The sequence below is a fragment of the Trachinotus anak genome, unplaced genomic scaffold (genome assembly GCF_046630095.1).
Source record: "Trachinotus anak isolate AG129_WGS33_773 ecotype Australia unplaced genomic scaffold, CSIRO_AGI_Tana_v1 ptg000011l, whole genome shotgun sequence".
In the NCBI taxonomy this organism is placed as follows: Eukaryota; Metazoa; Chordata; class Actinopteri; order Carangiformes; family Carangidae; genus Trachinotus; species Trachinotus anak.
Window position 1 is genome coordinate 21864695 of NW_027273862.1, and position 17286 is coordinate 21881980.

Below are 17286 nucleotides of genomic sequence, written 5' to 3' on the forward strand. Positions count from 1 at the left end.
TCTGTGGTTTATCTGTGTTTATTTATTTATTTATTTATTTATTTCCCCAGTATACTGCAAAACTTAAATGTCCATCAAACCGTATGACTGAGGATGTGCATGCATGTAAATGTCACATTGAGAGGAAACGAGCAGTGATCTGTCTCTGTCTCCCTCTCCTTCCTCGGGAGAGGGTGGTTGGAGCTGTGTCGGAAGTACCGTAGTTTATGTATGCTAATGTGGAGAGTTGGGGGTTGTAGCTAGATATTTACGTTCAGTGGGAGCCGCCCTTCATTCACCCACATGGTTACCAACTGGTCGCCTTCGCGCCACTTTCCTAACCCCGTAATCATTTTTAACCAACGTTTCTGGGCTGCAAATTCACTCACGATCGGCTCGGATTTCACTTCGTGTGTCGTTTTTGTCCGCCGGTAGAAAAGTTTTCGGGATAGTTACGTATTTATCCCTCTTTTTTTTTTTTTTTTTTTTTTTGTCGGCGAGAGACTACACGGCAGCCCAAGCAAGTGAGCGAAGATGGTGGATTTCGGCTGGTGAGTGTCTGCCTGAGCGCATGTTTATCGGCAAGGAAGTCGGGTTTCGGGTTATTTATTTTTTATTTTATTTAAAAACAAAAAAACCAAAAAAACCTCTGTTACGCTGAATGAAATCCTCGGCTGTGTGTTTTAGGTTTGTTTTCACGCCTCTTGATATCACGCCAGTCGGGGAACATCCAAACAGTGAGACATTAAATGAGATGTTGGCGATGAAAACAGTGTAACGTGAGGCGCATGGCAGCCCCCTCAGCTCCACCATCGAGGGAGATTTGAAAAGCTCGTCCGGAGCTTCCTCCGCTGCGCTTTGGCGACTGGTTAAAAACCATCTCGCTTCTTTACGACAACCCCGGGAGTTTAAATAGACGCTATCTGGCGATATCTGAGAAGTAAGTTTTATAAATCTGCTCGATTCGCCGCTCAGACTCGAGTGCAGTGGTGTGTGAGTTAAAGTGCCCCCCAGAACAAAGCAGCAGCACATGGGGCAGTTTTTAGGCCGCGCATTTTTTTTAGCTTAGCTAGCTTAGCCTAGCTGCATAAACTTAACACAGTGGGTTTGCGGAGGGGGGGGGGAAACGCGAACATAACATTATAAATGCGGGTAGCCCAGTAAGATGGAGATAAGAGTAGGTAAATGCGGCCAATCCACCGGGACAGATGCACCGTTGGCGTATTTTCAAGCGTGTGCTCGTTTGTTGTTGGCTAGCGGCTAATCAGTGTCGTCAAACTCAACTCTAGTTTTATTACCCGGAGAGCCAGACACAAAAATGAGCCAACTGTGTCACTGTTAACCCCCTGGCTGCTCCTGTGCCACCCCCCACCTCTCCTCTACCCCTCTCATAGCAGTGCTGATAAAGTGGAGTAACGTAAACACGATTTGCCATGTTTTCACCAGGCTAGCACCAGCTCAAGCAGCGCAGCGCACGGCTGGTGTGTGCTGCTAGCCCCTGCTCCTGCATGGACGGCAGCTTTGCTTTCGAGAAGCCCCGAAACCGCAGGCCACGGTGTCCCCCTTTTGGAGCAAACAACACGCAGATAGATTTTTTTTTTTAGTGTGCAACAGTACGCTTGCTTATAGCTTGGTCGGTGTAAAGTCGTTTATGCTAAGGTTGGCGCACTTCGAGGCGCCATGTTAAAGACGGTGGGGGAGGGGTGAACAACACCGTGCCCTGCGCAGGCGCTCCCGTGCTGCGGGGACGCGGGCCGCAGGCTGCGCTGCTCATTCATGTTTTCACTGACCTCGTGTTGCCACAATAAAACCATAACATCTTGTCCCACGGCAACAAACTGGTGTAATGATCGATTAACCAGTGCACAGATCTGATGGTTAAAAAAAAAAAAAGCAGATTCCACGTTTTTTTTTTTCTCCAAAGATTTCAATTAATTGGTTACATGTGCGCACATGTGTGCCTGCTCCTATAACTTGTTGCAATGATTTATTGTATGTAATAAACTGTCCTGTGTCTCCTTTCTGTATTTTCAGATCCACCGCGAAGTGTAGGTGTCCCAAACCACGGAGCACTGTGACCATCTTTCCCGTGGTGCTGGAGGGCAGTGATGCTAAAACGAGTCTGTGTATTGTCAAAGTGCTTACAGTGCAGGTAGTACTATGTCATACCTACTGCAGTGGAGGCACTTACAGCAATACCCTGACACTGGCGTGCAGATTCTTTGATGTTACATGTCATTTGAAGTACTGTCTTTGTGCTAAGGTGCATCTAGTGCAGATAGTGAAATAGACTAGCACCTACTGCCCTAAGTGCTCCTTCTGGCATAAGGGGCTGTGATATGCACCACCAGACCATTTTTAATTTCTAATTGGGCTCAAATATCTCGCAGTTCTCTGCTAGTTTTGCATAGTTGCACTACAAGAATAGATGAGTTGTGCAAATCTATGCAAAACTGATGGTGGCCTGCTTGCTCTCCACCTGCTTAGATGTTTGGTTTTGGGGGTGTCACATCAAACACAATCTGATTTGCATAATACACCTTGAAATGCTGTTTAAAAAAAACCAGGAGTATTTGCCAATGCTCGTACACTGACCTCAGTTTCAGCAGTACTAAAGTGCTTATAGTGCAGGTAGTGTTTTTCTATCTACTGCAATGTAAGCACTTGAAGTACTTCTAACTAATTGCGTCTTTCTGAAGAGCAGATGTCTATAGTCGTCTAAGATTTAACTGTTAATCATCTCTTGGTCAGTTTTGCTGGTTTGCATTCAGCTTTTACTGATGTTCGCTGTGCAAATCCATGCAAAACTGACTACGCTGATGAACTGTGCTTTACCATGAAAGATTGCTTTCCATCAAATTTTTTGCTATACTGGGTCTTTGCACATACTGTGTGTGATATTTTGGATATTTGGAGATGTCCCTTCCTGTGCAGGTGGGGATTAGTAGCAATGCTGTGTACCTGGAGGTATTGCACTTGTCCCGGCCTGTGTAGGAACGAGGAGATGGAGCTGACCTGGATCCTGACCTGAATGTTGATAAGAAAACTGCTGCGGTCAATTAAATGTCCTGTGATATTTTGGCTAGCTAGGTCTATATAAATTGCATCTTACAATTGGTTAACTGTAATATTGCTGGTAATGTATTAAATTTCTTAAACCTATTCATTCTCTGAGTGCTTTATGTTCTTCTCACAATTAGTGATCTTAGAGATACCGGTGTTTAAAGCACTATGTACGTGTTTTGGGCTGAAGCTTTTAGTTAGATTTTCAGGAGAAATGCACAAATGTCATGCCACCATCAGAAACTGATTTTGGGAGGGCGTACAAAACTGAACATAGTTTGGTCAACTCTTTACAGGCAATAACTTTTGATTCTCTCCACGCTTCATGCAATCACATTAAACCATTTACCAATGTAATACTAAGTAGTGTCACGCTGATCGCTTTTGCCACCAAATTAAATGTGTTCTAATCTTGTAACATCAGGCTGTGGTGCAGTTTGCACAGTTGCCCAAGATAGACTGTAGATCAAAACCCTGAGTGGCAGCAGTTAGATCACAGGACGTTCAAGAATATTTAATACTCACATGCCAAACATAATGTATTGTGAAATGATATCAAACTGCTGGCACAGCATCAGAAACCTGCATGTTAGGCTTGAGTCGGTTTTTATCTAGTTAGAAATCAATATGTGGACCACACATTTAATTAGATTTATGAGATTGAACCAAATTATACATGAATCTTGATGCAAACACTAAGTTGGTTAGGACTAAATGGGGCACAACATACAAGCATTCAACATTATTTAAGACCAGCACATGAAAATTAACAAACCTAAACTTTTATTTTCTAATTTTTCAAAAATTAAATGATAGATGGTCTCTTTTTTTATTTATTTATTTATTTTTTTTACCTCAGGGCCGTTCAAGTGACGGCAAAAAACAGAACTACCTATGTAGCCATTTAAGTTACTTTAGCTGGATTTTGCATGAATCCTTTACGCCTTCATGAATGAGCCTGGAAATAAATTCCTTAAAATCCACGTTTCTAACCCACAAACTAATAGTAGCATCACTTCCGTTTTATCTAGTCTACATAGTCTGTAACTGTCATTTAAAAAAAAAAAAAAAAAAAAAAAATCAGTCTTAAGTTGAAGTTGGGAGCTGTCCACTAGATGGCGCTGTCCGGCCGCCGTCCAGCCGCAGATGCAGCCGCGGAGCGCAGGTAACGTTGCGGTACCGCCTCTGCTGTCGGTCCAACCAACTTGGACAACATGCTGTTGTCTAGCAAGTCGCACCGCAGCAACTTTCCCTGCGTGTCGGGATCTAAGTGATCATCTGCGGTGTCTCCTCGACAGAAACACAAACGCCACATGGTCGACGCTGAATCCTGAAACCTGAAATGTGGACGTTACTCACCTGAGACCCGGACGACTACAGGTTTAGAAACCTTTAACTTCCAACCAGGTTTCTTATTTGGGACTATCAGCCGGGCGGTTTATTAAAATGGGTGCACTCTGGACGAACTGCATCTTCCTCCTCCTCGCTTGTTGCTGTGGATCAGGGTTGGGAAGCTCAAACAGATGCGACGAAGTGCGCAAAGTTTTCCAACTCAGGCAAATTGGACCAGTTCAATTATTGCCTTTAAGTCCCAGACCAGGTATGTTGGAGTTTTGCCTCCAGTGTGAGGAGTAGAGTGTGTGTTAATGTCTTGTGTGTATGTGTGTGTGTGTTTGTGTGTTTTTTTTCTGGGAGGGGGTTCTTGCAGTAAAATTCTCATAAACCAGCGAACACAAATTGTTATGCCACATTTATTTTACATCATGTCAACCACTGACTGAGAGAAATACTCTGGAGAAGTTGTTCGACAAAAAAAAAAAATATTCCCCTCCTGTAGAGCTCCTAAACTGCTCCTTTAACCTGTCATTTTCTGTCTTCTTAAGCACTCTTTGTAGTTACAAAACACACCTTTTAAAACACATTTTAGAGGCGTGTGTGCAGTTGTGGTAATGATATAGACAGTGGAACAGGAGAGCTTTGAGCTGTTTGAACTGCTTCTTTTTAGATCAAGATATTTGGAGTAAACACTGTGAGCGTCCTAAGAATAAAAACTTTGAGGAGTCCATGATAGCTAATCTTTGGGTATTCACTCTAGTTCATTTTCAGCAATATGTCAGGTTCTTCGTGTATGATGAAGTATTTCATGTATTATGATTGCCATGCACTTTATTTATATGTTTGGAGGTAGATTGTACAAATGTTTGTACAACTCTACAGCCAGTAAAAGTAATGACACTTATTATCACTTATTGTTTACCTCACTGTATTACCAGCAGTGCATTGGCTAATTTTCTAAAAAAAAAAATGCTGTTTTTTAATCCTGTGAAAAAAAGATGCTGAGATTGCTTGTTGGTTGTGAGTAAAAAGAAACCAGACTCTGCTCCTTTGGCTGTTTAAAGCAGATAAGTGGCTTGCTGGGATAAACAGGAATTATTTTGTGTAGAGTTAGGCGAACTGGGCTTCACTTAACTTTCTGAACACCACCCACAATGTAATTCCACATGATAGTTCTTTTGGGAGGGAGGGGAGATTATGGGTGTGGATATTTCATGTGGGCTGTAACTGAGTGGACGGCTTGCTGTTCTCCATGCTCTTTCGTGGAAAAGTAAATCTTAATGGTGTTGACTACCATCCTGCCACAAACTGCTCCCTATAAACTTCATCACTGCTCTCCTATGCTGCTGAGAGGAAACCAATTTAAATGGACAGAAAACCCTCAAATGCCTCCTAAACCTCTAAATAACCCTTATAATGCCATCACCACTCCTGCCCTCTAAATGAGCCTGTGTGGATTTGCACAATTGCAGACTGAGAAGGACTTTCTCTGAGATAAATTGTGTGCAGTGGGTGCCTCCTGCAGTTTAAGTGATGATAAGCTCCTGCTTCAGTAGCTACTCACCCTGTAAAAACACTTGCTACTGCTTAAAGCTGCACCTTCTCTGACCTTTCTGGCAGCGGCTAAACGTCTTCCGAGTCCAAATTCATCTTGACGCTGCAGAGATGAAAATCATTTCCTCGATGGATGCAGATTAATGTGCTGAAATACATGAGATAGTGTAATGGGAGATGGCAAGAGGTAGGGTCGATCCTTCGGCATGATTTTCAGAAGTTATCTATAATTGAGTGTGGGCCTGTGAGAAATAACCTCCAGAAATTCCAAGAATCCAAGAGAGAGAGAGCTGTTTCCATGTTTGACGCTGGCTGCCTGATAAGAAGTGCCAAACAGCCTTCAGTTTAGGTCAGAGCACAACGAGTCAGAAGTCTATCACCTCGGCCAAACAAAAGCTGTTGCCTGTGCTGTCGGAAGTGGAAATGGTTCTGGGAAGCGTTAAGGTTAGAAAAGTAAGGCCTGGGGTGCTTTCATGTCGTCTTATCTGGAAGAGTTTGAATTCCTCCACCACGTGTGCCATCGCCTGCTCGGCTCCCTCCTCACTCTTGAACCTCGCAGGGAGCTGATATCGTCTCTGGCAACGGCTCTGCCTAGGCATGTCAGAGAGGCTTTTGCAGAGTTTGAGGTGGCTTTTAAGATGTTTTGATTGCCCCGTATGAATGTAGATCGCTTACATTTGTTCGTAGGGGAAAATCTGAGACATCACTTTGAGATGTGATAACGCTTTGACTCAGATCTTCTCCTAGGATCTAGATGTTTTGGTTTTCTTGCTCCACCAAAGCAATTTTTTAACTTGTGCACTGCTAGAAAAACCCAAGTATTGTATGGCTTTTTACCTGATGCTTGTCACACAGACGTGATTTTGATCGCCTGATACTTTTTATGGTTATGCCTAGTGTTGGTTGGTCCAGCACTTTGGTCTAGACTGAAATATCTCTACATGGATTATCATGAAATTATGCACAGACATTCATGGTTCCCAGAGGAAGGAGACTTTAGCGGACCTTAGTGATGCCCCGACTTTTCCTGAAGCGACGCATTTACAGAAATGTCTCGACAGCTATCGGTTCAGACCCTCGTGTTCCCCACAGGACGACTTGTGATAACGTCTAGCACTGTCAACCTGTCTAAGAATTAAAATTTGTCCAATATGAACAAATACATACAAACTAATGATCTTCTCATACGTTTCAGCTGTATTTTGTGTTTAGTGCTAATTAGGAAAGGCCGGCAAGCTAACACTATAAACTAAGATGGTCAACATGGTGAAGATTATAGCTGCTGAACAGCTACATGGTTGCGTTGCCATTGTGACTAAGTTAGCCTGTTAATGTGCTTGTCAGTTTGGGCTGTTGCCAGTCAGATAATCCTGAAAATAGTTAGACACACTCACTTATTCATAGCTTTGGGCAATTTAAGGAGTCAGATCCACCAGAGTTAGGCTGCTTGTTTTTGAAATGTGTTAGAGAATGCCCCAGTTTAGGCTGCTCATGTATTAGCATTACATTTCAGTAACAGAAGTTTCTTTGAAACATAAATACCTGGTGACGTTTGAAAGACCCAGAAACCCGACATGTACATGTTTCTAGAGGTATTTGCAAAATCCAAAAAAGACTCTTTGTCTTGATTAAAATATTCTGTGTGCTGCACAATAACAATATTTTTAACGCAGTCCACAAATGAACAAACCCTGTCCATTTAGAGCTGCAGTGTTTAATCGACCGACAATACGATGCATCAATATTTCCCTTATATTTAACAAGAGCAAAGACACACAGTATGTAATTTCTCACTAACTGGATTAGGAACGAGAATTAAGGGTATGTTCAGAAATTGCTAGGTACTGACTCTCAGAGGTATTTAGGTATTTATTCTTCAGAGAAACAAAGAGTTATTTCTGTCACTTGAATGTTATATATACAGTTATACATTAGTGGCCCAAACTGGGGCTGTGACATACAGAAATGCCAAAAGGTGGAAACACAGGCTGTCTGTCTGTAAGGTGAACACTTAGCCACCCTGCTTCTTAGTTTTGTCCCATCTTTATCCTAGCCTCTGTACATAATATTTTAAGATCATAACATTTATTCGATATGACTCTTAGGTCCAGACCTTCAGGTGTGCGTGTCCAAGAACCTGACCTGCTGCACCAAAAAGATGGAGGAGAAGTACCAGCTGGCGGCCCGGAGAGACATCCAGAACCTTCTCCAGATGTCAAGCACCAGCCTGAAGTTTCTCATCTCACGTAACGTGGCTGCATTTCAAGGTAAGAGTTAAATGGTTCGTGTGCTCAGGCATCGCTGTTGTGAGGGTTAAGCTTCGTAAACGCGTGCTGAGATAAGCGCACTCATGTTTATGTGGATAATTGTACGTGTGGAGCTGTTTGTTTGTACTTCCGAGTACACGTTGAGAAGTAAGGGTTTGTGTGGGTGCTGTAAAAAACAGTGGATGAGTCAGTGTGTGTGTATGTGTGTGTGTGTGTGTGTGTGTGTGTGTTTGTGTGTGCGTGCTGTGAGGCTCCACTTCAGAGCGAACAGAGCAGGGTCTTTCCTCCTTCCACAGTCTGATCATGAGATTACAAAGTTTGGCTGTTCCTGTAGGGGACTCAGGAGACCCTCAGTATGGGTAAATGTCTGTTAGGGATGTGTACGGGGGCCTCTTATTGCTCCCCTCACTTCCTGTGAAAGGTGCCCTGCTACACCGTATCCTGATAACAGAATAAAACCCTCATATTTAGAGGACTGGAAACAGTACCCATCTTTGCATTTGTTCTCAACCTCTTCTTCTGTGTTGTCCTGTCCTCTCCACTCAGTGAGGACCGACAGTTGACTGGCAGGCAACAACTTGTCTCTGTCTGAGTCCCTGCCCAGTGTGGGATGTTTCTCCCACTTGAGCTGATAGCTGTCATGTGACGGCTGAAACGGGTGGGCAGCAAATACAGAGCTTATGACTTGAATGTACAGTCTCAGACATATCATTAAGCCAATTCGCTTTAACGATGTCTCTCAGTTTAAAGATGTGCTGTTATCCTCCTCCTAAACCCAAATGATTTATAGGAGAGCCTTGCGTGATCACAGTGTTTTAGTTGCGGTTTGCAGGGGCAATGCCCTCTTCTTCACATCAGATGTTTCATGTGTGTACTCAGGTTTTGAAGTCGAGCTAAAATGCTTAGCATTCATGCTGATGTTTATGAAGAGTGGCACCTCTAACATACTGTAAACCTAAACCAAAGTTGCAAACATTGCAGACCTTATGAAAGTTGTTGGAGTGCAGGGTTTTTCAAAGTGTGGGGCTTGTGTTGTCATATTTTTGTTGTTGTGAAATTCCATCCATCCAAGAGCGAAACTTACAAAACATAACTTCATCTCTCAATGCTCTATGACTTCCCTACCCTGTTCATAGCACTCACCTCCAAGCCTATTAGTTGACATATATCTAATAGGTCACTAATATATAATTCTACTTAAAAAAAATAAATAGAAATAATAATAACACCGCAGGGTACTGTAGTGTTTATCAGACTTTTTTCAAACAGGAGTAAAAAGTGCATTTGTTGTGGACTGTTTTCAGATGCAGATTAATACACATTAGGTACTCTAGTGAGAATATAGTGTGGCATTGACTCACATTCATTGTAATGAAGGAACATGTCATCCAGTGCAACAATGTGGTTCACTGATGTGTTTTTAAAAGTTTTTGGCAACAGTGGAGCCCTATGACTCATGCTAGTCACAGCACTTTGACTACACAAACAATACTTGTTAGGAGGATCAAGTTGTTGTTGATGGGTTTTTTTGACAATAGGAAAAATATAGAATATCACCGGCCTTATCCTTTTAATATGCATTTAGATTTTTCTCTCTGTCCCTTATAGCTCTCCTAACAGTCTAGGAACTGAGGGTTTTGTTCGCACAGGGCCGCAGTCAAATACAGCTGCAGGAGCTGGTAGAGGTTTGAAAATACTCACAAAATGAGCAGCACTCACATGGTTCCTTCTGCGGAATGGCAGAGAGTGTGCACTCCTGCCAAACCAAACAGAGTTCCCTGTCAACATCGGCTCGCATCAGTCAACAAACAGTGGCGGCTGTTCCAACATCCACACTGCATAATACAAGTGGCAACAGAAGTTCAGCAATTAAAGTTGCATGTTGGAGTCACAGCAGCTGTATAACCACTCAGAATATTACATCAAGTTATTATGTATTGTTTTTAAGCTATTATTGAGATTTAGTTAATTACCAAACCAAGGCTGCAACGAATAATTATTTTCATTATTTATTTATTTATTTCCTTCAATTTTTTTTTTTTTTTTTTTTTTTTTTTTTTTTAATAATCAATTTGTCTCAGAATTGTCAGAAAATACTTTAAAAACATATTCACTGACTGTGTTGGTTCATCGCTACTTTACCACCACCAATGTGTTCCTTGTTTGTGTGCGTGACACAAACAAAACATGGACCCACGCGGAAAGAACACTGCTCCGTAGAACTACCAGCATTCACAAGCTTCACAGGATACCTTTCATTGACTAATCCTTTCATTTGCAACTTTTCTCTTGAAAGTTGTTGGTTAGATCACATATGTAATCTCATGATATAGCTGTTTGAGAAGTGATTCATATTCTAATCTGTTCCTCTCCACTTGTTTCATATTGTTTGTCTTGCTTCTGAAGCAAATCCATGCTGGTGAAAGCTGATACTTGTTCAAACGTGGTTGCAGACTTTTTGACTCACGGCCTAAAATATCTGTTTACACACACACACACACACACACACACACACACACACACACACACAGACATGGAGCCACCCACGTGGCATTGTTCTATTTGGCCCGTAGAGGTTTTAGGAGCCTTTGTCACATGGAAAAAAAAAAAACTCAAAGTGGCATAATATGTATGGGAAACACGGAGGGACAGAAATGTCTGACAGGTTCTTAGATCTTAACAGAGCGGAAAAAAAGAACTGTTGCACTGTTCATGTGCAGACATAAAAGAAGCACAAGTCAAGCATTTAATCTGTCTTTCCTATCTAGGGAGTGTTCAATTATGCTGAATTAATACGAGCGAACTGTTTGTTATTCATCCTGTGTGACTGTGGCTTTTGTTTAGAGTGTCTTCAGATTATAATAGAAGTAGAAAACAGCCAACAACTTAACAGATCATCTTGACACTGAAATAAAATTTTACATTGACTGGCTGCCCCTCAGCACTTCATATTACTCCTCTAGTATTATTCTTCTACCTCAATATAAACACTTTTGAAAAAATCGACAGGAAAGATTTGTCTTGTAGGAGGCGGGTGGGTTGTGAGTGTGCAGAAAGACAAGTCCCATAGATTTAGTCCTCAAATGATTGGCAGCCTGCACTGTAATTTGAGAGACAACAGAGAACAAGCAGAGTGTATAATGCATTACAACCACAGACAGGAAGAAGGACGAGTTAAAAGGGGGCAGGCTAATGTGGTCATTTGTTTTGAGCAAAGCCTTCAATTAGGCGTCTTTATATGATGCAGCTGAAGGGAGAAGGGAATGAAGAAATTGGAGGAATGTAGATGGATAACTGTGAAACACTCAGGAGACATGGAGAAATAAAACGAACTCATAAAATGCTATTTAAAATGCTTTTTTCCTGGGGGACTTAATGCTCATGTTTTTGTGCTTGTAATGGGCTACAGTTAAAAAAAAAAAATCTTCAAGGACATCCTTTATGTACAAAAAGCACTCCATACTTTCAGCATAATGAGTAACGCAAATAACTGAAAACAAGCACTTTAGCTGTTAATTATGAGTAGAGCTTCAAAGCATAGCTCATCCGGCAGTAATGGTTCATTACATTTCTCTCTTTTCTTCAGAGAAATGTGCCACAACATTTCAGTATCTCGTCCTTAAATGAACCTGACCGCTGCCTTTCAAGTCATTTCACAGCCAAAAGATAGTTGGGCAACAGGGGTGGAAAGAAATAGAAAGAATAAAGACTAAGCTGATGGCATATTGTCAAGTCGAAGGCCTTTGAGCTTTCCAGCACATCACTTTTTCCCCCCTCCTGCTCCTGGTCTGTCAGTAAGTCTCTCCGGACTGCATGTTTTCATTCACCGGTTGTGAGGTTCCTGCACGTCGTCTACACAATGCACAAATATGCACCCTGCTGAGGAGGGCTTTAGAGGAGATCTTTTTTCATCCTGCACAAGTTTGTCTTAAATCCATGGCAACCAACCTGTGCAGTCCCAGCATCCCGTAGGGCAGGAGTCAAATAAAACCCAAACACAGTGAATCAGCTGTTCAGATGCCTGAGAAGAGTGCCTGAGGAGGGCCGTTCAAATCACCGTCTAACCAACGGTCTAGGATCGCCAGATCAGAGGAATGCCTTCCTCTGGGACAAGTTTTCATTTGAAGAATTATTTGAAAAGCTGCGTATCGCATCGTGCAGACTGCAGAAGTGAAGGATACTCCAGTTTTGTAAATAATAATATCGGTGTGTTGCTCCTTCTGTGATGTAAGGGGGGAAGGATTTTGTTATAATGTGGTCCCTGCCGGTGTGGCAGTGAGGAACCTGAATTTGGTGACAACTATAAAAAGATACATTTCTAATAAAAAAAAAAAAAAAAAATTGTTCTGTATTTGTCATGTGTAGTTACATACGTGCAGATGATAATAAATAATCATTGAATATGAATTCTAAACTCGTAGTTTTGAACATTTTGGCTTGTGACCCCTCAAAAGAATAATTCATTATTTGGAAAAACAGGCCTGACTTTCTTGCTGAGTGTTAGATGAAAAGATCAATGCCCATCTGTTTGTTATATTGATATAAATGTTGAAGCTGCAGCCAACAGCTGTGATTTTAAAATTTCTTTTTGTTTACAGATTAAACACATGAGAAACATGTGGTTAATTTGGTGTATTTTGCAGACTCATTCATACAAAACAGAAAGTTAGTCAGCACTTCATAAGAACAAAGAAAGAAAGAAAGAAAGAAAGAAAGACAAAATATAGTGAAAATATGTATTTTTAATGTTTCATAATTCATGTGAAAGCCTCTTCAGTATTACATGACCACTTGATGAGTAAGATGAGACTGTCTGTTGTAAATGTAATGCTACTGTTGCTTAAATGTCTGTGGCATGAAGCTGTTCTGACCATTAACATTCTGGGGCTTGTGGTCTTCCTCGCAGTCTATGTGTCATTTTGGTTTCTAGCCTAGACAGAAAAAAAAAAGGTCTCGTCAACATGAGACACAGGAATCCAGCAGACACAGGCAGTCTTTTTTGTTGTTTTGTTGTTTGCATTTCTTCTAATTGTGAGCTTTTGCATTGTCAGGAGCCCAAGTGGTGCTGATGAATGAAAGATCAAACAGACACAGGACTGAATGCTGGTATCGCTGAAGTGGAAAGCTTGCCTGTTGTGCTCAGGATTTGCTATTTGTACCCATAAATGCTAATTGTGTTTCTGTTTACCAGTTCTTAAAGGATCCACTACACATCTTTTGCTCTTTGAATTGAGAAAAGGCCCATAGTTGAATGACAGTGGCCCCACAGCTTGATTGAGAGGAGACCATGGTCAGCTGTCAAATTAGTACAACACACTCTGTGCCAAAGAGGTCAAAGTAAAGGAGGGGGGGGGGGTGTTTTGATTTGTGCTGATTTGACAGATGATGTTTTTTATTTTGTAACAGTGCATATTTTAGTGCATAAATTCTGGTTGTGTGAAGCGCAGTCAAGTAAGTACTAAGTTGGCTAACGCCCATGCCACATGACCACAACATCCTGGGTTTGAATCCTATAAAAAATGTTTTAAATTTGATTGTAAAAAGAAGAAAAAAAAAACAAATAAAGACTATGACACATTTGACCTAAAAGAAGACTAAGGAATGTGTAACTGTACACAACAATCATGCCGGAACTTATTGGTCACAAGCAAGTATCTGAGAGGATGTGGATACCAGGTTAGATTGCTGTGTGTTGCTGTGCAATGTTTACTTTTCATGTTTACTTTTCATAAGCTTGGAAAAACACCCTTTTATCAGCTTTGTGACGGTACATTTTTTATCTAATCCAGTTTTATCTTAAAGGTGCTATATGTAAGTTTTCTCTGCCGCTGATCGTGGCCAGGAGCACATGGTGGTGGCGGTGGTGGTGCTGGACACTACAGTGGCTCATTATCACCAAGTAGTATTACACGACAGGACAGGCCAGGTTAGCATGCTAACGTTCATAAAGAAAAGAAGTAACACAGAAGAAAAACGAGTCAACATTGGCATTCCTTTCCACCACTGGAGACAGCTCTTAGTGAGGAAAGGAATGAAGATTGATGCTTAACTTGCAACATTTCTTCTGGACTGGTAAGTAGACAGCCTTCAAGGCTAACATATGCTAATATATAGCGCCTTGCTATAACATATAGCACCTTTAAGAAGCAGGAGAATTTTATCAACATGTAAAACACTCAATCCATCAGTGTTCATATCACCACATTCAGGGATAAATGTTCAGAAATGTGTTCTTTGTTTACGTATGTGAAGCTGAGTGAATCTACGATGGTTGCCTGTAGCTGAATATTCAAGGGGCTTTGTTATTCCAAGGCATTCATTTGGCTCATTGTTTATGTCACCGGTGAATCTATTTGGATTATTTGCAAACTGAGTTCCTGATGCAGCTTACTTTGGCTTTTGCTCTTCTATATGCACGTTGTGTGTTGCCGAAAACCTGATAAGAGTCTGCAAGCCCTGCTAGTAACCCCTAGAGGCAAAGCTGGATTACCAATTGGAGGTGGGCAACTGCCTCAGGGCCCCAGGCTCTTGGGAACTTCATTAATTGCAAATTTATTTTAGCCTAAAGGCAGGTCCTGCATTATCACAAATTTTTCTTCACGATAAAGCAAGGCCTGTGTCAAAATTTACATGGTGTATATTCTTTAATGCATTTTTGTTCAACCAACAGTCAACAGTTGCACAATACTAATTTTTAGGGGACTAATTCAGCCCTGACTAGAGATCATGCTACTCCTTACGCCAATGTGGCGACTGATGGGCATTGCTAATAGTGAAAAACATTAAAATAATCAAAACACTACTTGTATTTATGTGGACAGCTAAAGCTGACATCCATGTTATATCCTTATTTTATCAATCTGTAATGTCAATTGGGGGAAGCCAGTGAGTTTGTCAGCTTGCACCCATCAGTTTTTACAATGTTTCTTTGTGTAATGAGTGTAGTGCAAGCTCTGACATGGAAGATTGTTTGGATTGTCTCATTTGAGTTATTTAAACTGCATGCTAGTTGCTTCAGAAGTCTGAACTTTGGATAAACACATTTCTTCTATATTTGCTTTAATATTTCAGTGTGATTACCAGGGCTGCTCTTTGAAGAATGTGGTGCAAAAAGTTGCTCTAACAGCAGTGCTGGAGGAGCCACCACACTTACCTAAGTGCTCCTTTGCAATCCACATTTCTCCAAAAATTTCAAGTTGAAAATAGTAATTTCTTACCAAGGACAGATATTGTGCTGTGACCAGCCCTGAACAACACTGCATCACTGTCTACAGTAACACAGTGTTCCCTTCCAGTAAAGTTTCTATGTTGGTCACAAATTGGCTGCTTGCCTCAGTCAGGGAAAAAATGCAGCTTTTTATAGGACTCTGCATTTAAGGATCTTTTGTCTTGAAAATGAGCTTTCCTCATGTTACATTCCCATCAAGAAACACCAGGCTGTCTTACTTGGGAGCTGCTTTTTGTTTTATTGTTTATGCAAAAACACCCGATACTGTGATATAAGAGATATAGATACCAGTTTAAGATACCAGTTTTAGATTTTGTTTGGGAGGAAGTGGGATACGAACATACCAACGAGTCCTCCAACCTGAACAACCATTTAAGTGTTTTTTTTTTCAACCCTCTCATACGACGGAGTGTCTCCTGAAATAGCGCTCCTACAGCGCCAGGCATACTGGACTGTGGTGAAATGGTTACAATGATAAACGCCAACTTTTCTTTGCAATGGTCACTATGATAATGGCCACGGCTTTGTTGGGTTTAGGCACTAAAACTACTTGGTTAGGTTTAGGAAATGGTGGTGATTTGGGTTAAAATAAGTACTTCCTCAACATTAGATGATCTCTGTTGTCCTGGTTACAGTGATAACAACATGGTTAATAGAAACAACAGAGAGTGCTACTTTCACTTGGGAATCGAACACTGCTCTCCTGTATAATACTCCTGTGTTTTGTTGAAATCATCACGACTTTGGCTGTTAGATGCCGCCAAACAACAAAACATAACTACTGGTCATAATAACCTGCTGCACAAACAACCTATGGCCTCGTTTTTTACAGTAGAACAGCCTCGAACATACAGTGTGTTAGTCGCTGTACAATAACAGTTGTTATCTCTGTAAAAAGATTGGAGGTTATGCACACAATACCATCATAGTGGCATATTTGTAGATCTTCATTGGTTGGCAATATGTATGTCATTTGGTCATTTGATCTAGCACTTTGGTTTAGACTGAAATATCTCAACAGGAACTGAAGGATTGCAGCGAATTTTAGTACAGACATTCATGGGGCTCAGAGGATGATTCCTAATGACTTTGGCGATCCCCTGACTGTTCCTCTAGCGCCGCCGCCAGGTCAAAGTTTAAATTGATGTATTAGCACAAACTTTCGTACAGATATTCATGGCTCCTGGATAATGAATGACTTTGTTGATCGCTTGACTTTACCTCTAGTGCCACTTTAAGGTTGACAGTTGTGTTACGTCTCTGCTGTGTTTGGATGTGCTTTCTCGAAATTTGCAATAGACATTCAGAAATCGCCCTCATGAAGAACTGAAATAACTTCGGCGATCCCTTAACTTTTCATCTAGTGGCATCTTTCAGTCAATATTTTCAATACTTTGGTTTATGACTAAATAACTGCAAAAGGAATGACAATTCTATAAGCTGTAGCTGTACTTTATGTTTGTAGCTAATCAGCAAATGTTAGCATGCTGACACGATAAAGTAAGGTGACCACGGTAAACGTTACCCCCGCTTAACATCAGCGTGTTTGCATGTTTATTGTGATCATGTTGGTATGCTGATGTTAGCACCACTATGTCTAAGTCGGGGGCCTCACAGAGCTTCTAGCATGGCTATAGACTTGTAGGCCTGTTTTTCCATAACACTAGCAAACCAGATCCTTCCGCAAAGAAGTCTCTTAAATGTTTTTGCCAGAGATAAAAAGCCGTTGGTGTGAATGAAAGAGGGAAGGAAAGGTGGGGAGGTTCAAAGTATAATAAAAACATAGATAGAAATCAACTTTGCAGACTTTGCCAGATGAATGTGGGATGAATGCTAGCATAAATTGAATATACTGAGTAG

The 17286-nt window shown here is 41.2% G+C and overlaps 1 protein-coding gene across 3 annotated transcripts in view; it reads left to right on the forward strand.

Annotated features, from left to right (window-relative positions):
- Positions 1–274: 274 nt before the first annotated feature.
- gpc5a (glypican 5a) overlaps positions 275–17286 on the forward strand; it is a 126889-nt gene continuing 109877 nt past the window's right edge. The window contains exons 1-4 of one of the 3 annotated variants that reach the window (XM_071488970.1): positions 275–530; positions 667–919; positions 2014–4642; positions 8037–8198. In XM_071488970.1, coding sequence (XP_071345071.1) covers positions 4489–4642; positions 8037–8198 — 316 coding nt within the window. In that variant the 5' untranslated portion in view covers positions 275–530; positions 667–919; positions 2014–4488. Of the gene's footprint in view, positions 531–666; positions 920–1104; positions 1857–2013; positions 4643–8036; positions 8199–17286 lie in introns of those variants that run through there. The other 2 variants (XM_071488969.1, XM_071488971.1) reach the window with 2 other exon arrangements.